At 38.2% G+C, this 24,925-nt stretch overlaps 1 protein-coding gene across 1 annotated transcript; it reads left to right on the plus strand.

Annotated features, from left to right (window-relative positions):
• Window positions 1-17,801: 17,801 nt before the first annotated feature.
• tmem30ab (transmembrane protein 30Ab) lies at window positions 17,802-22,324 on the plus strand. The gene is made up of 7 exons (XM_079475190.1): window positions 17,802-18,289; window positions 18,404-18,523; window positions 18,988-19,095; window positions 19,558-19,645; window positions 19,741-19,887; window positions 19,961-20,167; window positions 21,453-22,324. The coding sequence occupies exons 1-7, from the start codon at window positions 18,044-18,046 to the stop codon at window positions 21,644-21,646; spliced, it is 1,110 nt and encodes a 369-aa protein (XP_079331316.1). The 5' UTR covers window positions 17,802-18,043; the 3' UTR covers window positions 21,647-22,324.
• Window positions 22,325-24,925: the final 2,601 nt, after the last annotated feature.

Genomic DNA, 24,925 nt, shown 5'->3' on the forward strand with positions numbered 1-24,925 from the left:
TCCCACATGAATGAATGTGTCACAAATGCAACCAATTCTCTATTCAAAAACACTAATTTCATCTACTGTATATGTATTTATAAGCATGCGGAAAGAGAGCAGTGAGTACATAATGGCATACACACACCATGCATGTAACTACTGTAGCAAAACTGTATTGAGCATCGGATAACATTGTTTGTCTATTTTGTGCAATTATGATTAATTACAGAACAGCAGTCATAAGACACAAAGAAAGGGTGGGTGTTCCACATCATAACAAGTCTTACTTGTTCTTTACACAGACTTGAAAAAACCCCATAAAGTTTCCAGTATATGATGCAGTTTTAATCATTACCCCACTGGAAAATCCAGTTTAAAACAGGTAGTGTTTTGCAACATGGTAGCTTGTTTCTAGATGTACCAATCAGATTATTGATTACAGCTGGTGTAAGATGGTTATGGTTCATAAACCATCATGTTTCAGAAGCCATATTAATGCTTTAAACCTTGTTTGAGGTTCAGGTTGGTGCATGAACCAGCTTAGAAAAGCTTAAAGAAAATCAAAACACAGCTACCAGGGTGGTGTTTAACACTGCAAAATAATCTACACAAAATAAAAGCTAGAGGCAAAAAATAAAAATGAGAAATGTGTGAGAATGGGCCTTTACTTGCTGGTCAATGAGCTTATTTCATTTCCGCTGCAGTGTCCTATGAGTCTTATCACTATCCTTCTTAGTGCTTCATAGAAGAGCATAAGTAAAATCTACATTCACTCAATGGCATGGCGACAGGGCAGTTCATTTGCTGTTGTAATTCCATAATTATGGCAATTAAACTGCTGAAGTACATGGGAGACACAGTCGGCCGCAGTTCACTTCAAATTATCATCTCCCAGAAAGCAGACAATTGGGGTTCAATTGGTTCAGTGAAAACAGTAATTGGTGAAATGGGCCATTGAGAGGCACCGCTGAGGGAACTGAAGTGAAAGAATAGAAGGAGCAGTCGCTTACACACGGTACATAGTTTAACTGAATCGCAGACCCACGTTCATGCAGGCAATATCATTGTTAAAAAACTTGTGTTTTGCAGTTAAGGTTTGCAACGACATGATATGATGACAGAGAGAAGTATACCTGTAAAGGGAAGGCAGTTTGAGGTGTGCAGAGATGTAACTTCCACATTCCTGAATGAGCTGACACAAAAAAACATTCAGTCATTCAGATGACCTGTAGTGATGACATCATCCCTCACTTGGGACTTTGATGGATCGGCCACCATAACTGACGCCTCAAGGTCTCTGGGAGAATCTCTCCTGTTTTAAATAGATGCTCAGGACTGTGAGCTACAGCAATGGGAGCTGAGGATGTCTAAATGCATGCTCACTTGGAGCGTGAAGGATGCTTATGGTCACCATCAGCCATTATAACAATACTTTCTGTGATAAAAAATGCATTCAATTAGAAAACATTATAATGGCACTGTAGGTGATTTTTCCACATTGCGATGCTTTTTTGACGTGTCAAAAAACTAGGCAAAATCACAACATGCTTGTGAGAATATATTGCATATTGAGGTCTATTAACATTAGACTGGCTGACATGTTCTTGAATGGCAAGGTTTGGGAGAGAAGGTTTGCAAAATGGCACAAAGTAGCAAAACAACAGAATTCGCTTACAGACAAACTTTTATAACTTATGCCATTTAATTTTCCACAGTTTAACATGCATTTCAATTACCTTTACATTCATATTGTTTTAACAATATAGATCCCTGCTCTACACACTCTCTTTGTTTTGACAGATGGAAGCCCTTGGAAATTCTCTGCATATACTGTAGTTACCCAGCCTGTTCAAACATGAATGCTTCATTCACCAGCAACATATTTTTTGTAAGATACACCTGCTTGTTTAACACGGCTGTAGATGAATGTGTTTATGTGTGTGTGATGAACACCCATCTGTCCTGTCAAAAGCATCACACATCTCTGCCATGGCAACTGTGCCTGCAATGGAGAAGGTCACACCTGAGATAAGGGTTTGATATTCATCTCCCTAACTCATCAGTAATTTCTTCTGTTTGTTAAAAAAAATTAGTAAGTAAACAAATGGACATGTTTAATATAGTTGTTGTATAGAAGAAGCTATACTCCATAAACTATGGTCTTAAATTCCTATTTGTCACATTCTTTCTTTCTTTGAAAGACATTATTTTTCCAGAAATACTCATACATGGTTTCAATACTAATTTCCATACACAACAGTGATGCTCACGTATATTGGCTTTAGTTCTTTTGAGTATAAAGTATAAAATTTTGTGTAATATTTTGGGTATAAATATAAGTATAAAAAGTATACCTAATAGCGAGTAAATTACTGTATATAAACACAACATGACAGTATTACATTTCTTTACATTATAGTGTTGCCTGATTCTTCTTCTTCTTGTCTGAGTCTGCCATAACATGTATATTTGTGTTTATTATTGTGTTTAGATTTAGTGTATTATTTTGGTACTTTTTATATTGTGGTTTTGTTCCTAAGTGGGCATGTCTCGGCTGAAAAAGATGGTCAAAGTTCAGTCTAAATGTGTGAGGAATCCTAGACAATAACTCAACTGGAAAATAAAACTCAAGACACTTCATATATCCTCTGAAAGATGAAGCAATCTGAAATAGGCATCAATTAATTTTATAAAACCCCTTCATCTCATCCTCTGTAGTTGTGACCTGCGTAGGATAAGCTTTGCTTGTGCATTTGGTTCCATTAAAAATGTTAATTCAATGAGTGTCAAAAAGGAAGTTTCAAAAGAAAATGTTTCAGCCCTAATTTAAGACCATACATGTAAACACGTCATAAACACTCCATAAAAAAAACTCAGTTTATTAAAAGGGGTAATCTAAGGCATAGTCCAAAAACATGCAGAGGTCATACACAGAAAATCCGCCCAAACAATACAAAACCCATGAACATAGAAATGGGTAAATACACCAGCAACTGTAACTAAAAGCAATACGAAGCCATGAATGAATGAGTGTGTAAACTGAGTTTAGGCAGAGGCAACATTTCAGAAGACAAAGGGGAATGCAATGTTGATTGATGAGTCCAAAGTCTTATTGGAAATGTAGTAAGAACGGGCAGTCTGGGTGGTGTATAGAGTGCCCTCTTGTGGAGCAGAAGGACACTCTGGCTGGTGACTGTGGCAGTTTGAATTTAGTTGGCAAATACAATTGTGGCAACATGAATTTCTTTTAACTACAAAATATTTGACTTTGACCAAATAATCAAGAGAAAGCAGTAAACAAGAACCCATAAACCTGTTAGTCCTGCTCAGTGACCAACAGTGTCACATTGGGATTATGCTTTGAACTAAAACATAAGCATCAGAGATTAAAAATACAAATCATTAGTGTTGAGGGAATGTAATTGCTGAGGTTTGCGGATGGTTGGTGCTTTGCGATGTTCATCGAAAGCTTGTGAATTTATTCATCCTGCTATCCCTTCCATGTCACTAAGCTGGTGAGATCTGGAGGCAAATTAGCCGATGGTATTGATTCCTCTCAGACCAATTAACCCAGGCTTCTCCAACCTGACACAGATCCTTAGACAGAGGGGTTCATTCACTCTGGGGGTCCCGATGCCATCTCTCTTTGGTTACACACAGACTGTCCTCACTATATTATTGATTCTACACTAAAGGACGATGTCTGTGGCTTTCATCATCAGAACGACACCAGAACAATGAATACTTCATAAAGAGAGATTGATTTTATGACAAAGCCATTTTGTTTTTTTCTCCTGCTTTGAAAACATAAGTGGTATAAACATTACCCTCCCAAAATAACCTACATACTTGTAATTCTGTGAAAACCTTTTAAACAACATCCCTCTTTCTTAAACTATCTTAAAGAAGAGTCTCAACAGCAGATTACAGATGAGACTGAAACTGCTTTTGTTAACGGATATTATCTGATGATTCTAGATTGTGAACACTTCAACGTCTTCTTTTTTTGTTGTTGTTAGTAGTGTTATAGAACCCCACTTATAAATATTATTGTAGCAAGGTTCAATAAAAGGAAAGAACGAGGCAGGAACCGGCGAACATAAAACAGACATTTAATAAAATAAACAAACAACCAAACGACCTTAAAATACAAATACAAAATAGCACACAAACACAATACATAAAGTCCAGGTCTGGTCCTATCTCGTCCTACCCTGTTTTCGCTCCTCTCTTATGCTTCCGGACCTCCTCTGTGAGAGATGTGAGACCGGTGCACACTCGTTTTCACTCACGTCACCGGCCTCGCACCGTTCCCTCGCAGCCCTCATCCCGTCCTGCTCGCCACAATTATGTACTGCGAATATGTACAGTACTTGCACAAAAGTAGGTCATATTTAATGTAGAACGTGAGTGTTGATGCATTAATCTCTGGAGTGGGATTTGCAACATTATGAAGAATGTCCATTCTGTTTTAAATTCTTCACGCTCTTTTCAAAGTTGACCCAAAAAATGATCTGAGGCCTTATCCCGGCCATTCTTTGATCTATCGGCACAAACTTTCTAAGCATCATCGACATTTTGGGAACAGCACCAGCCAATGGTCACAGGTTTTGAAAAATTGCCATTTTGCTCGAAACTTTGGATGTTTCTCCGAAAACTTGTGGTCCACTGTGTCATGTCAGACCCCCATGGGAATTGGCCTATATTAATGCTTGAAGCTCTAAAAGCTGTCATCGGCAAGAAGTGACTATGTCAACTGAGTTGCTCAACCTAATAAAGCGCATGCCTCGAGACCGCAAGGCAGCAGGTAAGAATCGTGAGAGGCACTTGTAAATGTAAAATATACCTTCTGATTTCATTCTCGGTTGTTCTTTAAACATATCAGTTTTTCACGTAAATATTGTTCTTGTGGCTTTGCGTGGTCATAGCTGCAACTTTGGTTATTGTTACATATTGCTACTTACACCTCTATCAGCTTTCGTGATTGTACCACGAGAAATATTCGAGTGGTTTGATTTTGAAGTGCTCTCGCTGTTTTTTTTGTCCTAGTGCTGAACGGATAAAGTTCAACACGCCCTCTCCCAGTCCTGATAGGTTTAATTGACGGCACGGTGACATGAAATGATTGACGAGATTTTTTTATCTCGGCCACCGCATGCCGCCTCCTGCTAAAGTAGTATCTGATTGCAATATTGGAGGCTGCACTCTCAGGACCGCATTTCTGGGGATGCATTTCTAGGACCCTGCGACAACGGAAGTGACGAGTGCATTTGCAGAATGGATGACAATCAGAGTGTGAGGGTAAAATGTGAATACATTTTTATTTGAAAAACATTTAACATTTTGTTGGAAAGTTTATGTAGCCGAAGTGAGTTGCTAAATAGTCTTGAATGCAATATATAGCCAACATATAGCTTCTAATGCTTTATAACAAGTTGAAAGTATATTCGTTTAACGAAACTGTAGCATACTGGCAAGCTTATGTTGATTTTGTGACTACAGGATGATTATTCATTCTAGTCAGAACCAGCACAATTAACTGTAGCACTCTTCGTTGTGAAAACTTGTTAATTACTCATTGTTTTTCCATTTTAAGTAATTTTAATTCATCTTAATTTTTTAATTGTCTCGTGCTCACAGTAAATCTGTTAATCCCACGATGTATGTCTCTTCATTTTGACACTGTTCCTATAATGTTGATTGTTACATATGACATCATAATAATTGACTGTTAAAATACCACGTGCTAGATTTGTAATGTACTGTGTAGTCTATTCAAGGACACAGCTCAGTGCAGGCAATAGTATGACAAAAGATTAATAAATAAAATTGGTCAAGTACTAGGTTTCGGCCTAGTTTAAGTCTATTTATTTATATTCAGTGAATTAAAAAAAATTATTCAAATTATTGGACTCTCTCTTTTTCAAGAAACACATAACAATCCAAGAAGGGAGATCCTTGTAAACATGTCATGTATTGTGCGTATTTCTGTCCTTAGCCTACTGTATATTTTACTGTATGCTGATTATGTACAGACCTGTGTATATTTCCATTTAGCATTTTATTTTGATAGGCCATCACATATGACCTAGCTGGGCTGACAAAATGGTCACTGCAGGATGCAGAGCAAGCCTTCATCTCTGTTCCAGATTATCATAACATGTAAGAGTATATTTTTTGTTTTGTAAGCGTTAACAGGTAACCCAGAAGTGATTATGTTCTCCATTTTCTATTTCAGTGAAGTGGAAGAATTTAATAGAGGGATACTGAACATTTTTAGAAAAGAGGGTAGAACATCCAATTGGTATAGGTACTGCTACATACTTGGCACCTGTGCTTTAAGTCAAGTCAATTTTACAATTTTCATTGTTACAAAGCAGCTGTACAAGAGAACATATTGACTATAAGCAAAACATTTAAGGTTATACAAGTCAATACAAGAAAAGTGAAAACACAGAAGACAGACGCATATACACAGATTCAGCAACACCCACACTCAAAACACTCCTTACAACACGCACCAACACACACAGACACACATACAAACGTGCACACAGACAGACACACACATGCACAGGAGCCATGACCTAGAACCTCACATTCAAGATAAGAAGAGAGAAACATCCATCCATCCATTTTCTACCGCTTATCCTGGGCCGGGTCGCGGCGGCAGCAGTCTAAGCAGAGATGCCCAGACATCCCTCACCCTGGACACTTCCTCCAGCTCTTCCGGGGGGACACCGAGGCGTTCCCAGGCCAGCCGGGAGACATAGTCTCACCAGCGTGTCCTAGGTCTTGTCCTTTCGGTCATGACCCAAAGCTCATGACCATAGGTGAGAGTAGGAACATAGATTGACCGGTAAATTGAGAGCTTCGCCTTGCGGCTCAGCTCTTTCTTCACCACGACGGACCGGTACATCGACCGCATTACTGCAGAAGCTGCACCGATCCGTCTGTCAATATCCTGTTCCATCCTTCCCTCACTCGTGAACAAGACCCCGAGATACTTAAACTCCTCCACTTGAGGAAGGAACTCTCCACCAACCTGAAGTGGGCAAGCCACCCTTTTCCGACTGAGGACCATGGCCTTGGATTTGGAGGTACTGATTTTCATTCCAGCCGCTTCACACTCTGCTGTAAACCGTCCCAGTGCATGCTGAAGGTCCTGGTTTGAAGGGGCTAACACGACAACATCATCCGCAAATAGCAGAGACGAGATCGTGTGGTCCCCAAACCTGACACCCTCCGGCCCCTGGCTGCGCCTAGAAATTTTGTCCATAAAAATTACGAACAGAACCGGTGACAAAGGGCAGCCCTGCCGGAGTCCGACATGCACTGGGAACAAGTCCGACTTACTACCGGCAATGCGAACCAAGCTCCTGCTTCGGCCGTACAGGGACCTGACAGCCCTTAGTAAAGGACCACAGACCCCATACTCCCGAAGCACCCTCCACAGGATGCCACGAGGGACACAGTCGAATGCCTTCTCCAAATCCACAAAACACATGTGGATTGGTTGAGCAAACTCCCATGAACCCTCCAGCACCCTGTAGAGAGAGAAACACAGGTCAAATATTACAGTTTTTCTCAAATGCTAAAACACATTTCACAAACGTTTCCTCCATGTTCCCCAATGTCTAAACACAATACCCTTTTCTAAAGCTACATAAACACAACCACACCTTCTCACTTCAAAACTCAAACTTTCACACCAAAAGAGCAGCTCGAAGCTTTCAAAAATGTAAACACTATACACATCATTACACACAACAGCAAAAAAATTGAAAACACAATGCTCAATTTGTGAGAAGGTTCTTTGTTTCATAACTACCAATGCATATTTTTAGAAACTTTACAGTAATGGATCTTAGATCTCTGCAGAGCATTAGGCATTTAGATTTCTGAGTTTTATATGAAGAGTATAAATCTATAGTAAATTCTGCATGTACACTACTGTAACACAAATCAATCCAAAAACTGAATCTATTGCACACAACAGTACTCTTGAAAACATGATCAGGGTGTGAAGTTTTTTTATTTACTTTATTCACACCACACACACACGACAATCTCTGTGCGGCATCATGTCGCTGAGCTGCATCGGGCCACATCCCCTCATCCACATTGCAGGCTATATTGTCTCTTGCCAGGCACTGCGGGAAAAACGCCCTGGAATGGCGAATCCATCCATGGAGGGCCTCCACTGGGATGTCAACACAGGCCAGCTCCATTGCCCTTAGGAGGTTCTATCTAGTGTATGGTTGTCTGTCATAAACCTTCCATCTCCACGATGAGAAGAGCTCCAGGGGATTCAGGAAAGCGGAGTATGGTGGCAGACAGACGTTTAAAAGGTGGTTACTGTACAAACCACTCTCTGATTTGGTTTGTTCTGTGGAAGCTTACATTGTCCCAAATGATCACATAAATGTGATGGGCGGTCCAGGAGGATGTCTTTTAGCTCCTCTAGGAAGGTGAGGAGACGTTGGATGTTGTAAGACCCAAAGGACAGAATGCCGGTGGACAAGCCCCTCCAAACCCATGGCCGCACAAAGAGTGATATTACCCCCTATTGTGGCCAAGCTGACATCAATGCTCGCAAAGTTGACATTATCGGCAGTGACTTTGTCTCTGATCTCCCGGAGTCTGATGAGGTTGTTCTCACGAACCATATCCAAAATGAGGGTTTCTTGTGCCGCTGTAAATATGGCAACCCTCCCACCTCGATGTGGCATTCTTTCAACTCTAAAGAAAGAAACGTGTGGTCAATTGACATGTTTTACAAATACAGTAACAACTTATTTGAAACAAATAGACTACTTTCATAGGCTTGTAAATTGTATTGTGACAAAGAAAGCAATAGAGTACAATACCTGTTGTGTTGTCTGAATGCCCTGATAATGGTGGCCACGGTGAACCTACTCAGGTTTGGACGGACACTTAGTCCTGCTTCAGCCATTGTCATGCCATGGACAATGACATGGTCAATGACTGTTGCTCGCATCTTGTCTGTAATGATGGTGCGAGGTTGTCTTGCTCTCCCTCCTGGACCTTCTCCTCTCCCTTGTTGGCCTGCTCCTCTTCTTCTATAGCCAGCTCTTCTCCCTCCTCTGACTCAAATCTTCAGCAAACTGTGCCCTCTGAACTTGCTTTTATACATGTGGTCACAGCATTGGCAACAAGTGTCTTAAATTTTGAGTCGTTGTGTGTAATGAATGGTGCCAGGTGTGTTCATTGTGTTCAAATATTGCTGACTGTGGCAATCATTTTGCATCACATGAGCTTTCATCTGAGAATATGAGCAGAGTTATTTTGCAACTTGTGTTTTAACAAGGAAAAATGTGTTAAGATTTATGAGAACGGAGGATTGTGTTTTGTGAATTGTGTCTTCATGTGAAATGTGTTTATGATATTGGAAAATGATGGCTATATTTAGTAAATGTGTTTAGACAACTGGACATTTGGTTTAGAGGATTGGCTTTTGAGTTTTAGCATTTGAGAAAAACTGTAAACAGACTATAAATTCCGATATGCAGTGTTAATTAAATAAAACTTTAAAATTCTAGCAGCCCCCCCGGCCAGGCAAACAGTGCAAAACAGTATGCAAAAGGTGGCGAGGAGAAAAAACTCAGAGGGAAACCAGGTCAAACCAGGGGATTCCAGTTCCCCACTGGCAAAAGCTGCAGCCTCTGCACAAGCTCGACAGTGCTTGCACAACAAGGCAAAGTAAAAAAAATAGATTTAAGATTATCATTAATTGTAAAAATGTTGACTAGTAGAAGCCAAATGTGCCGGTTGAATAACAGACCCACTACAGAGCGTCCGGTGAGAGACTTTCATCAGAGAGGATCAGACATTTGGGAGTAAACCATTTATTGTCACCACAACTCAGTACACGGAATAATGCTGATTTGCACATGTGTGTGGTTTTCTATAAATAAAGGTATGAGAAACATAAGTACAGATAACAATAACGAGTAAAAGAAACATAGTAACAGTAATCTCCACACTGAATATTAAGTTACAATGATCAACAAAGTACAACAAGTAGACCAAATGTGCCATTATATGGGAAAGTACACCGCTAAGAATCATTAGTACTGAGCGGTTGATATTTGACACCTTTGCGCTCTGAGAACAGAGATGGGACCGCTCTATCACATTAGTGCGCATGCGCCCAACGAGTACTTCAACTAAAAAATAAAAGTGAGGAATATATATATATACATTAAATACGTCAAATACTGAATAAAAGGCACATTATTGATACGACAAAGAAATAAGTGAGGAAACTAGTATGAATACTAGTATATACACACAAACGTCTTTACGATCTCGGCTGTATCGTCACTCGCTACATTAACGTTTACACATGAGCTATTCAAACGTTCATAAACTAAATAGATAACAATGTATAAACAGGCCGTTACTTACTTTACAATTACGCACACAACTTTAGCAAATATAAACTATACAGTCCAGCTCGCATCCATCCACTTTTCCGATAAGTCAGACTCCGTTCAGTGGGCTGGAGCACTGACCTGCACGTCCTTTCCGCGGCACTGATTGGCCCGCTGGACGGATGCTGTGACGATTACGTCATTTGTGCGTATAGCAAAACAAACTAAGAAACTTAAATAAAAGCCTAACAGTAGCCTTTTTAACAATTAATAATCTAAAAGCAGCTGAAATTTTGTAGTGAAGACGTGCCAAGTTGCTGCGTCCTTCTTTATCCAGCTCTATCATCTCAGCTCTCGACATGAACTGGGTCCGGCCCGCTCTGGTTACCTTGTAACAAGACAAGACTGGCTTCCGGTTGATCTAACTAGTGCAACCTAAACCTTATAATAGTTATAATAGTGTAGTGTATGCAAGATTAAAAAGATGCGTCTTTAGTCTAGATTTAAACTGACAGAGTGTGTCTGCCTCCCGGACAGTGTGGGGGAGACTGTTTTAAAGCTTAGGCCGTAGATAAGAACAGGATCTACCACCGGCACTTGATTTTGAAATTATAGGTATTACCAACTGACTGGATGCCTGAAAGCGTAGTGCACGTGAAGGACTGTAATGCAAGAGAAGTTCACTCAAGTAGTGAGGAGCTAAGCCCTGTAGGGCTTTATAGGCAATACGCAAGATTTTAAAGTGCCAGCAGGTCATGACTGAAGGGCCCTTGAGCAAGGCACCTTACCCCTGATTGCTCTGCAGTAATGTGCCACTGTATAAAACTACTTGTAAGTCGCTTTGGATAAAAGCGTCTGCCAAATGAATAAATGTAAATGTAAAGTTAATGTGATGCTTTATAGGTAACCGGTGCAATTTGACTGAAACCTCATTGTTTATTACATATTGAAAACAGTTGGATAAATAAGATCTAAACCATTTCAAAGCTATTTCCTTAATGCCGACATCATTTTCGAGTCTATGTAGGCGCATGATGTGGTCAATGGTGTTAAATGCAGTACTAAGGTCTAGGACCACCAATGAGGAGATACAACCTAAGTCAGACGCCAAATGCTGATAATTTGTAACTCTGATCAAAGCAACTTTGCTTTGATCAGTGGCACGTTACAAAGCCTTAAATATTTAAAGGTCAGGAAAAGTAAAAAAATGTGTATGTGCTCTGTGTTCACTAAGAACTAATTTAAATTAGAGAGTTGAAAATGTTCAATGTAATTTAAACATTTTGTGTGTGTTTTTTGTTTTTGTGTGTGTCTGATCAACTGTTCAGTTGTGATTTTATGATTTTTGGTATTACGGTTCTCTCCTAACTCTGATTCGTTAGGTGGCGTTGTAAAAACCAATTAGGGTCCTGAAACTGGTGGTCAGGATCATGTGTCCTAAAATGAGTGGGTGTGGGCCTATTGCATTTGTGATCGTAGGACAGACAAAAAGCTTACGTTTCAATAGTAAGTTGCAAATTCTTTAATAATGAAAAACGTAATGGAAATTTATTTGGGGGAATTGCCCCACTTTTTAGAAACAGCCTTTGTGCAGAGCCAGGTGTTAATTTTGCTGCACACTCTCAGATTTTGGAGTTGTACTGTGTTGGAACAGTGTTGTAAATAATACTTAACTACCGATTTCTAATTTTGTCCTAGGTTTGGAAGACACAACTAAGTCATTTTTTATTTGTAATGAAACACACAGCGTCTCCACGACATGGCGGCAGCAACAACAACACTACAGCGGGAATAGACACGCCTTCTTTCTTTGAATATGCATTTTGGCGGTGTTCTTCACGAAGAGACGTAACAATGAGGGGGACATGTCTAAACAAGGGTGTTTAAGGCAGGTTTGGATGAGCCTCCGCTTTTAAATAAAACATCTCTTTTGGTTTGAGACTTAAATTGTTGCAATTTTACGTGTCGAATATATGCATGGACAACTTGTAACACACCAAAGATACAGGAAAACACGAAATCGCGTTAGATGACTACTTTAAGAATACAGTAGTTACAGTACTTTTTGTCTCATCTCTCAAAAACCATGACCGAGTGAGTGAAGGCAAATTTTTCTTAATATTCTTCTGAGGTTAATCCATCACTCACAAGGAGTTAATGAAAGATGACACGTCATTGAAATCTGTTATGATGTGGATGGGTGCTCAGGGTGGCAAGGACATTGCCAGGCTTGGGTATTTTTTAAGGCAGGCCACATCCTGGCTGACTCATGATTTCTCAGTTCATCCTAAGACACAGGAACCTTTTACGCTGTGAGTCCATCTGCTTGGTAGTGTTGCTAAAGTAGGTGCAGACACCCACCACCGTGACCTCATGGAATAACGCGACCAGATGGATCTCAGGGGAGGCACCTAAGATTAGTAGGTGTCAGATCAAGATGGCGATTTATAACACAGGTATGGTTTGTCATTATCTGTTGTCAGATTTAACCTTGTGTCTTTCTTTCATAAAGTCAGAAAAAATCATATTCTTCTTATGGTGACAACAGATCTCATCCACTCTATGTGTGATGGTTAAACAACTCCTTTTAAACCTCTGTAATTTCTCTGTAATTTGCCCATATACAGTATATAGATTTGCTTTGTCTATATTTTATACAGCCATGGGTTGAAACCACGCAGCATTTTTAAGAGTGTTGATTTTTCCATGTCTACTACCTTTGACATCACAGATGGGCTTTGAACGTAATGTTACTGCGCTGCCATCAGTCAATCAGAATCATCATGATCTAATTATCCCAGGGCTCCCAAGCAGTTAGTCATATGTCTCAAGTGTCTCAAAAAACCTTGAGCTTCAGAGTGTTCATAAGCAGAGATGGGTGATTCAATGTGGGTTTCCTTACAAGCTGACCAACTGAAATTGTGATGAATGAGAATGCTAATGGACTGTTGTCTCCGGGTATTATAGATCTTCTTGTCTCGGACAATTGATGTAATGACCTTTAAAGAGGCCAAAATGGATTGGCTTAGAGTTCACCTACATAAAAAAGGTGCATCCATTATTCCAGACTCACGATGTTTTGGTCTTCTTCATGACTTTCTTAATTGTCTAAGTTCACCCCTTTAACCTTTAATGATCATATAATAATAGCGCATGTATTTACAAGCTGTGACCCTATGCCTCATATTAGCATCATCAAATTAAATTCAACCAAATACCAACATTTTATTCTAAATGCATTTTTAAGCACTTTTTTTACATCTACAGCTTTACATACAGATAAAATAAAAACAGTAGTAGAGAGAGGTGATTATGAAAAATATATAAAAGAGAATACAATGTATTATTGCAAATTTTACATTGATGAAACTTTTGTAAGTTTAAAAATATTTTATATAATACATATTTATATAATTTGAAAGTTGATCATTTGTAAGGTGTTAAATGCTTCATTCATGTACAGAAACTATTGCAATTACGAAACAAAAACTCTGTCATTGGAGATGTTCACTTCCAACTCAGAAACGATTTATCCATGGCTTATGTTAATAATAAAAAAATGGCTATAATAAAAAGGCACATCTTATAATAATGTGTGTAAAGGTACATAAATAACTGCTATTTTTGCTTCCGTAACTTTTCCATTTCATAATGGTCAAGCTGGAGTTTCAAACAAGTAATTACGTGTTTGATGAAGACATTAGTGGTTTGTATCAGTCGCAAACACATAATTATGGTAATTTGGACACAAAGGGAATGCAGCATGAGGTAATTACGCATTTAAAAGAATAATTGTTGCATAACTAACACCTAAATCATTCTTAAATGGTTACCCCATCAAGACCCCATCCTGCGTGATATGCAGAGATTATTAACTGAAAGAGTTATCTAGTTTCCGTGCACCACTAGGGACAAGCAGCCTGTTCCTTTCTTCCCTTTTCTTCAAGAGTCGGTAGGAATCAATGACTGAATAGCTATTCATGACCAGTTCTTGTTTTATTTGTGTATTTCTTCCTGGCTTTGACAGCACATAGACCCCTTGCTGTCTGTTTGTGTTTCTCTAGGCCGAGCAGCTTACTTCATCTTCAGCTACAAGCGGCGGATTAATCATAGTGGTTTAGCATTTCAATATCTCCTGCTGAGAAAGCAGAAAAGTTGGGAGGAAAACAGGACAAGACTGTGGTGCATGCTTCACTGCTACTCTGCAAAGGTGTGTGAGCTGTCTGACTGGTTTGTAAAGTTGACACCAGCAAGATCTGGAGTTAAAAGTTATATGATTCATGCATTCCGTGTCAATTTAAAGGAATCGTTTCCATAGTCTTTGTGTTCCCCTATGCCGAAGTTCCTGTGATCTGCATTCAGATTCAATAACAGCATTATGTATATATGGATCTCACGCGTCAAAACCAAATGTGATGTGCCAGACAGTTTACATATGCAAACTGGAGAAGAACATTGAGAGCTGTTGCACAATGGAGTGTTAAGGGATAATGTACAGGCAACCAGTTGTTATATCTCACGATACAGTCTGTGTCTGATGTGGACTTTAAGTTTTTAAGTTATTTTGTCACTTCCTGTTTCCGGTGTGCTCGTTGTAGTTCTTTTGTCCGGGTATGTCTTGATACCCTGTTTGGTTCTGTCTATATAAGCCATTCTCTTGTCATTTGTTCTTTGTTTCAGTGTCCTGGTTATTATATGTTTCATGGATTACTTTTGTTCCTTGTTTCTTTATTCTTTTGTTAAATTACTTTGTCTTGTCTAATAAATATTATAATCTACGCTTCATGCCTGGATTACTCACGTGTTACATTATCGCAGAAATAAGACCTGTCAGTGTGATCAGGACCTGAAGCGAAGCGTTAACAACCGGCGGCTTGTACATTAGCTTCCTGCTTATTACATGGCTACTTGCCAGATGAGAAAAGAACTGGAACTGAAATGTGAATTTGAAATATTTTATTTGCTAATTGATTTATTTTACTGAATGCAGACCTTCCGCGAGGAAAAGGTGTTAATATTCGGATTTAAGGTAAGAGCAGACGTTTAAATGTTACAAACAGGCAATTTGATTTAAACATTTGTAAATATAATGTCATATATGTTATTGAAAGCCATATTTATATTAAATTTGTCCAAAAACGGTTAAAATGATTTGCTGCATCCTGGTTACCGTGTGTTATTAATTTTCTTTAGCGGTTGTTATTTGGGAATAACGAACCTACAAATGCTGCGACTGGCCAATCAGAATCAAGCATTCCAACGACTCATGTAATATGGTTGTACAACAAAACAAAATAGATAAGGCCCTTAAGACTGAAATGATATACAAAATAACGTTTAAAATAGATTCTCTGCATAAAGAATTTGTGCTGCCTCAGGGGCTGTATTCAAACACAATATTTACACTCACATTGAATTTTCATCTTTGGTTGAACTAACATCCTTGCGGTTAGCATACGACACTTCGCTCAGAGATACACCACCGGGGAACCAAACAGGATTTTCCACACAAGACCTAAAAGAGATTTTTTTAGTAGGCCAATCTATTTTATTCAGCACTCTCAAATGTATTCTTATAACCCTTTCATGCACACAGGTGTGTGGATTAGACTATATGATATAGACAGTCGTGTAGAAAAAAATATATAATACGTATATAACTGTTTATCCAATTTTAACACTATTTGTGATCTTTAAACTTTCAAAAAGCCAGTTCTAAAGGAGCTAATGTGGTAGAAATTATTTGCATTGATGGTGAATGAGAGGCAGCTTTACAGCCAGAGGTCAAGGGACTCCAGAAAAACCTGCAGAATTCAAAAATAAGTTTCTTGAGGCTAACAAAAAAGCAAAATAAGGATGGAGGTTGTAAGTGCTCAAATAAATGCAGCCATGTTTGCTCAGGAATGTGAGCAGACGACTGCCAGGCAGGCAGATTAGGAATCACAGAGCTGACAGCATGACGTTGGTCAGGCTTTCGGAGTATGGACTCAAAGAAGAATTAAAGAAAAGGCCAAAGTGAAAAGATTTACAGTATAAAGCACAGCAATGAGAGAAGTCAGACCTTAAAGCTGAGTAAGGGGCCTTTAAAATAAAGTGCTTAAATGGAGGACAAAGTTGAAGACTTGAAGAATCTGAAGACAAAGCTATTGGAAAACAACAGAAGTCAAGCCTTACGAGAAAATAGGCAAATCTAAATGTGCATTTCTGTGAGAGATTTGTTGAACCGTAGAGACAATTTTGACCACAGCTAGTCCTTACTTTGGTGTCTTGCGCCATCGTGTGGTGCAAATTGTGTAGCCTGTTTGAACCTTTTGCTGACACTGAATCAGCTATACTATAAACAAGTCAAGTGCAAGTTGTTTCGTTTATTTTATTCATAAGATTTATATATAAGTGCTTAAAACTGATCGATCTCATTTTCAATTTATGAATGATTACTGCATACATGTAAAACAAGACAAAAACAGAGAAATGGAGGAACGTCTTGCTCTTGACTATTTGGAATACTTATAAATAAGTGCATACATTAAGATTCAAATATTTCTTTGTAGCATTTTCCAGACATTCACAAATGGCACCCTTGGGTATTCTTAAAATGTCATTATTCAGTTCTAAGCATTGAGGCTGACCTCCGTCTCTGCACATTTAGTTTTATAGTAGGCCTAGCTCTTTTGCATTATAGTGACCTGTACTATCTCTTATTGTAGTTCTTGCCCACAAGCACCTGCATACTTCCATATTCAAACACAGTAGCCTACACAAACTCATTTGTTTGGAATTTTCCAACCACTGCATTTTGCAGTAGGCTATGGGCCCTGCACGCAGACAATGAAATCTAAAAGTAAAGCTGAATACTCTCAGTACACTTCTTACCCATATTAAGATTTATAAAAAACTTTTAATGGTAAAATAACAATAATATAAATGCAATGTTACTACCAATTTTATTTTATTCTCTAAAACTTAAAACGCAGTGGTGTCACGTGTTAGGACACGCCTGTCAGATCCTGGGTAAGTGATTGTTTTATCGAATCGTTTAAACGGTTCTTTATATGAAGTAGTTCAAAGAACCTATTCATTGATTCGAATGAGTCGCCCTGTGTTCCCAGAAAAAAAGATTACAAAAAGATTGAAAAGATTACAGAGCATTAAAAAATATTGATTACAATTGAATGCGTCATTACGATATAAATTAAGTAATTTATTTAAATAGAAATTGTGGGAATTTCAGCTGTTTTGATTACATTTATTTGTGTCAAATTCCGATTTTGTTCGATCATGATGAAAATAGTTTTAGAAGAAATCATTCATTCAGTTTTTTTGTAAGACTTTGATCGCAAAATATTGCTTATTTTATAGTTATATTTACAAAACAAGCGTTACTGTTCAATGATAAAAAACGCTTTGCGAATCCGTTCAACTGAATCAGGTAAGCCGGTCAAATAAACAATTCTTTCCGCGAATCGGACACCACTTGCTGACTCTTCCCTTCGTACCGCCTAAACCAAAACAGACCACTTTACTTCCGGAGAACATTGCAGTAGAGTAGAAATAAGAAATCGCGTTTCTACTTAAATTTCGTACCACGACCGATTACAGCTAAGTAAATGCAATATCTTTGTATTTTAATATAGTTTTTTAAGCTTTCTAGCCGGTAGCAAGCTATGATGGCGTCCAGCTATAGCGCGAAAGAGGAAGACGGGCATCACTCCGGATCCGCAGGGCTCGGCGATACCGCCATACGGACCAGAAAGCCCGACAACACGGCGTTCAAACAGCAACGCTTACCCGCCTGGCAGCCCATCTTAACAGCGGGGACAGTGCTGCCCGCTTTCTTCGTCATCGGCCTCATCTTCATCCCCATAGGAATCGGCCTATACGTGACATCTAACAATATTAAAGAGTTCGAGGTCCGAGTCTGTGGTTTTAGCGTCATTTTATTAAGGGGTCATTTTCATTTAACAATTTTGCACGCGGATGTAATGCAGCAGCGTATTAAGCATATATGTTTCTCTTGTTTGCAGATCGATTATACTGGGACTGACATGTCCAGTCCGTGTTTTAACTGCTCTACAAACCACAGCTGGAACAACACGACTCCATGCAAATGTGTCATTGCCTTCAGTTTAGACCAGCCTTTCGAGGTGAGAATATTTAAAATCTTACAGTGTTTATTAGTTCCGGATTAGTGTTAAATTATCTACAGCATCAGGTAGTACTACTACCATATAATAACTTAACTAAAATCTATAAGACATTTCTCAACAAATGAGTTACTAATCTAATTTTAAAACAAAGTAGAAGTTATCTGGCTTTAATTTTAAAAGGTTGTGTATTGTAGCGTTTGTTTCGATGTGTACCTTGTCCCACATACTTCCATTGAAATTGATTTGCTGGAATGGCATAATCTGTATTCGTTTTCGTTGTAATCAATGTCACATATGATCATAACAATTGGCTTAAAAATGTCTTTAATTCCCTTGACGATAATATTTAGCATTAACATGTTGATTTTTCTTTTCTTCAGTTTTCAGTGTCTGTTGCATTACTGGAATGAATGGCCTGCCCTTCAGTTCACATTTAAATACTTTTTAATGTGTTTTCTCAGAGTAATGTCTTCATGTACTATGGCCTCTCAAATTTTTACCAAAACCATCGGCGGTATGTTAAGTCCAGAGATGACAGCCAGCTTAACGGCGACGAGCGCTCACTAAAGGTATTACAAGTTTTAGTTCAAGAGTGATTAACGCGTGTACCTAAAAAGTTCTGAGTTCAACTTTGTGACATACATTATGCTTTTAGTTAATGCATGTCAGCACAAGTGGTGTATGACAGAAGGGATTGGCAACTTGGAATTTGAAACATCTCTAGTCTTTGCCTGTTTTTGGTGAACCCTGTCAATGTGTCTGCGAATTTATTTTGACTAAGTGATATAACATAACACATTTCATCTACGTTTTGCCACAGGGAGATATTTTCAAAGTAATTTTCAAAACTTTATGATAGATAAAAATATTTAGGATTCTGTCATAATGAGTTGAGCAAATCTGTGTTGTTAGCTTGCATGCTGTCATTTATGCAAAACGAATAATGTAATGCATGATAATAAAACTGCAAAATAATTAGAAAAATCTAAAGGACACCATATGTTACAGAAGTTAACATTTTATGTTTTTAGGAACCAAGTAAAGAATGTGAGCCATATCGTACAAGTGAAAACAGACCTATAGCCCCATGTGGCGCTATTGCTAACAGCATGTTTAATGGTAAGACTTTGGATCCAAAAACATGCCATCCTAGTACACATCCCAGAGTTTTGTCCAAGGAATGTTATTTTAAACTGTTTTATTAATTGCTTTAGACACATTGGAATTGTATTACATTGATCCCAATGGAACAAGGAGTCCAATTCCATTAACCAAAAAAGGAATTGCGTGGTGGACAGACAAGCATGTCAAGTTCAGAAATCCTGGCAGCAGTAACCCAAATCTTACAGCTGTTTTTCAAGGTAAATTTATTTTACATATAGGATATTTTAGGTTATTGGTCACACCCTTAATAAAATAATCTTCACCTTCCAGACACAGCAAAGCCAATCAACTGGCGCAAACCTGTTTATGAACTGGACACAGACTCTGAAAACAACGGCTTCATAAATGAGGATTTCATTGTGTGGATGCGCACCGCTGCCCTTCCCACCTTCAGAAAGCTCTATCGCACCATTCAGAAGAAAAACAGCATGACACCCACATTACCCAGAGGCAATTATACTCTGGAGGTCACCTATAGTATCCTTATGCTGCATACTCTTAGGACCAGCCTGTGTATATTATAATATATAGTACGTTGGAGTATATATTAATGTTAACTTAAATACGTTTTTGTTAAGTGTTTTTAAACCCATGAATTTGCCCTTTATTTAGAGACAGCTTATTAAAGAAGCAATGTGAATGTTTTCGCAGCATCTAGTTGTGAGGTTGTGAATTGCAACCAATGGCTCACTCCACCCCTCCCTTTTGAAGCGCTAAGGCAACTGACATGGGAAAACCATGTCAGTTTAGGGATACTCTAGAAACAACATGGTGAATTCCATGCAAATGGACCCGTGGTGTATGTGGACAGAAATAGCTTATTCTCAGGTAAAAAAAAATATATATAGTTTTTCATTACTGAAGACATAGTTGTGTATAGCATTTTCTGTCAAATGATCCTCCATAAAATGACACACTGGAACTCTGAAGGTGCTGTGTGTAATTTTCTTAGCGAAATCTAGCAGTAAGGTTGCGAATTGCAACCAACCGCTCACTCCATCCCTCCGATTCGCAAGAGAGGATTAAGATGTTGTCACGTTTTTCTTCTGTCTTGTAAGAGATAACGTATTTACGAAACGCGTTCTGTTAAGCAGTTCGTCTGTTTAGGGCTACTGTAGAAACAACATGGAACAATATTCCACGCAAGGGGATCTGCGCTGTATGTAGATCGAAATAGCTAATTTTAAGGTAAAAATATAACACTTCATTATGTAAGGTCTTTATATATCTCAAACTGCATTTCTTTCTGTAGATCCTCCAAAAACGGCACACTGGTCCTTGAAATAGACTGAACTACAAGTATAGACTGCACTATCAAAATAATAATAAATGATGGCACAGTAGTCTCTGCACACTATTAAAATAATAAAAAAAGGGTGTAAATTATGTTTTTTCTGCCCTTAAAAATTTAAGTACTGCTTAACTCTAACTCTAAAATTAAAATTTGATTCTTTCTGCCGGCAAGAAATTAGTTTAGAGTACCTTAAACTAAGCAAGAACTCTCAGTAATCTTGCCAGCATCTTCGTCAGATCCATCCATGCATGCTGTGGTCTCAACACTGTACTGTCTTTCAAATTCACTGTAGGTATTTGCTTCCAGATGTTTAAAATCAGTCAAAATCTTAGCTTGCGGTTTTATGTACTACATGCATTAACCTGTCATCGAACCTGTAGGCACACTTTTTGAGGTTGATGTACCCTAACAAAATGCCAAAAACTGTTGTCTTTCATTCAGTTAATTTCCTCAACCACTTGCACTCAGACTACCCCGTCCGCAGCTTTGACGGCAGAAAGCGTGTCATCCTCAGCACCATTTCCTGGATGGGTGGGAAAAACCCCTTCCTGGGCATTGCGTACATAACCGTGGGCTCAATCTGCTTCTTCCTCGGTGTGGTGCTCCTCTTCATTCATCACAAATATGGAAATCGTAACAACAGCTCTGATATTCCTAATTAAGCTTGCATGCATTATGTCACGTGGTGGAGATCCACTGTTTTAACTCAAATGTCTTTGTGTCTTAATAGCATGCCCAGTGTATTGCTTTAGAGGTGCAATAGACCACTTGATGTTCCGTTTATTTATTTTCTCATATTTTTGTTTTATGGGTCATTTCCAGCATGCAGATCTGCGTACTTATTTGCCTAAGATGTTTCTATCGTTGATATATCTATTTATGGCTGAGGTCAGTGTGATATTTAGAGATACATCCATGAGAGATGCTGTATATGTAAATGAATGTATATTTGTATTTCGTTGAGATGCTTTTACTTTTGGCCAATGTGATGTAAAAAACAGGGCAACATAATATATGACTACTTCATTTTAGCTGTTCAATTTTCTGTTCTAAACTGTGTTATACTTGTGTCCTGCATAAAAGCAAATATTGAAGCTTTGTTTGCTACATTGCCAGGTTATTCATTATTAATTTTAACTACCACCAAACTTTGAAGACTGTTACGATATTTCTGGCATTGAAGATGCTTGTGTCATGTCAAAGCTTTTTTTATAACGTGATTTAAGCATGTCTGCCGGGGCTCTTACAACAAGCACTTTAGAATATTACAAGCCATCATTTTTTGTCAGTTTTTAGGAAATGTCTATTATTGTTGAATGAATAAAATGTCTATAAACGGAGCTCCCTGAGCATTTTTGCATAGCTACTTCTTTGTTAAAATGGCTAATTGCATTGTAGAACAGCAGGGGGCGATAGCAAATGAGGAAAATCTGAGCATATAGTCATTGCGTTTTTATTGTGGAACATGAATAGACTTTTTTGTACAGGTTTGGTCTGTATATTTTCTTCCAAACTGAGGTCCGGACAGAATGTTTTTGAAAATAAAGTAATATTTAATTTCAATTTAATTTAGCCCAGTTATGTGTAAATACATTGAGAGAAATAATTATTTGATCCCGTGCTCGATTTAGTAAGTTTGCCGGCTTACAAAGAAACGAAGGGTCTATCGTTTTAATAGGTTTATTTGAACTGAGAGACACAATATAAACAAATCAGGGGAGAATTTTATATTCTTTAAAGGTTATAACTTGATTTGCATTTCAGTCAGTGAAATAAACATTTGATCCCCGAGCAAAACATCATCTTGGTGGAGAACCCTATTGCAAGCACAGATGTAAGACATTTCTGATAGAAATAGAAAAACTACTGACAACATACAAACAGCAAATGTAATGTAAAAATAAAAATGCTCTCTTTATAAACAGTTGCCTTTTAATGCCATTCATACTTCTATCTTTAGATAATTTCCCAATTAGAAATTGTTGTTCATTATAAAATGTGACCCTGCCTGTGAAAACCCAGTATTTTGACTGTTTTCTACATACAATCATCCAACAGAATATTCTGTGAAAATATATCATCAAGATTTGACTGAATAATGCAATTTCAAAGATTGAAATCTAAGTGAAATGAACGCTTTTGCCTGATCAATAATGAATACTAAATGTAGATAAAACATTGTTGTTCATAAAATATCAAAAATCTGGTTTGCAAACAGTAACAGACATAGCAAACACTAAACAGACTACAACTACTTTAATGTTGCTGTATTTAGTTTACTGTTGTGTGTCAATTTACCTGCTTTGAGTGTCTGCACTACTGTTGTTAAAATAAGCATATGTCTGCTGCTCTTCATGCTGCGCATCTTTGGTGGAGAAAGAGCTATATATATTATATAACTGTTCCTGAGGAAGCATGTGATGCGATTCTCCGCTGTCAAGATAAATGTATCGGTAGACAACTGAACTAATTAACGTTACCATCTTCATAACCCAGGTGCCCTCTTTCACAGCCCTCACACCATCGGTCAACATCTGAAACCAAAGATGACGTGAGCCGACATCAGCAGAGTGTAAGACGATCAGTTCTGAGCCTTTTCTTATAATGAAATTCCAAGATAATGATGTGCACCATGTCTCAAGGGACCTGGAACTCTTTGTTCATCTCAGTTATTTTGCCATTCTCTTGTAAATTACTGACAGACTTCCAGTTAATGAGATAGTGTAGCTTTCCAGTATGGCTTAAAAGTTGTATCTAATTTGCATGGTTGCATCTTTAAAAAAAATTCTGCATGAAGGGATGAATTATAAACTGGGTGAGTCAGTTTCCAGTCTCGGATGCAGGAAAGGAAAACACTGTATAATGACTCCTGGGATTGTGTTGCTCCTGTTTTAAGACTTGTTTGCTATTCTTCCCCACTCATCCATGTGAATGCATCCATGCAATCAGTGTTACCCACAGCAACGCTGAGCAGTTGCCAAAGGGCTCGTCTCCTCCGGGGAACTCTCTGTATCAGGGAGGACATGAATGTGAACAAGTACATGTGTATGAATGAATCTTAACACATCTGTTATCTCAGTGAAACAGACACTCTAAACGTCCAAGGACACTTGTGGAAATTGCATTTTTAGCAACCGCATAGCAGCTGTAAACTGAAAAAAGGCACTGTCTTTTACCCTGACAAAAACCCCCCAAGAAGATCCATGGTAATTTCTCACTGTTAAGAAGGCAATGGGCTCATATATTCATGAAGCCATCAGACTGAGACATAAGCTGTTTTGAGTTTACAGTGGGAAACTCTTGGGGGTAAACAAGGTAGGAGATTAAAGTCTTGTAATTTAAACTCTGGGACATCAAATTGGTTCATCATCTATTGCATCTTCTGTATTCAGTTCCATCAAGACCACATCTGTATTTATGTTCTTGATATTGAATGCGTCAACCAGTTTCTAAATTTGTGTTTTTATTTTTTTTTATGTTTCTTTATTAACTAAATGAACACAATCCAAACCTCATAGATCTGTCACTTTTCTTTTGTTCTAATGAAGAGGAAACAATATATTGTAAGTTGTGTGTTATGGTAATGAGAAAGGCATCAGAATGAAACTGTTGCCACAATGACAAAATAAACAGAGCATCTGATACACTTATATCCCTCTTGTGACCACTTCACTTATTTTGAAATGCAGGTGCATCTCAATTATTTTGAATACTCTGAAAAAGGTCAATATTTTTTGTCACTCATTTCAGAAAGTAAAACCAATATATTATATAGATTCATTACACAATTTTGATGATATGGTTTACAGATTACATAAGATCAATAAAAGAAAGGATATTTTAATAGAAATGTCATGCTTCTGAAAACTATGTTTATTTGAATGCAATAGCGGCCTTCAGGTCATCTGCATTGTTGGGTCTGGTGTCTCTCATCTTGCTCT

This window comes from Barbatula barbatula (genome assembly GCF_947034865.1).
Source record: "Barbatula barbatula genome assembly, chromosome: 15".
Classification (NCBI taxonomy): Eukaryota; Metazoa; Chordata; class Actinopteri; order Cypriniformes; family Nemacheilidae; genus Barbatula; species Barbatula barbatula.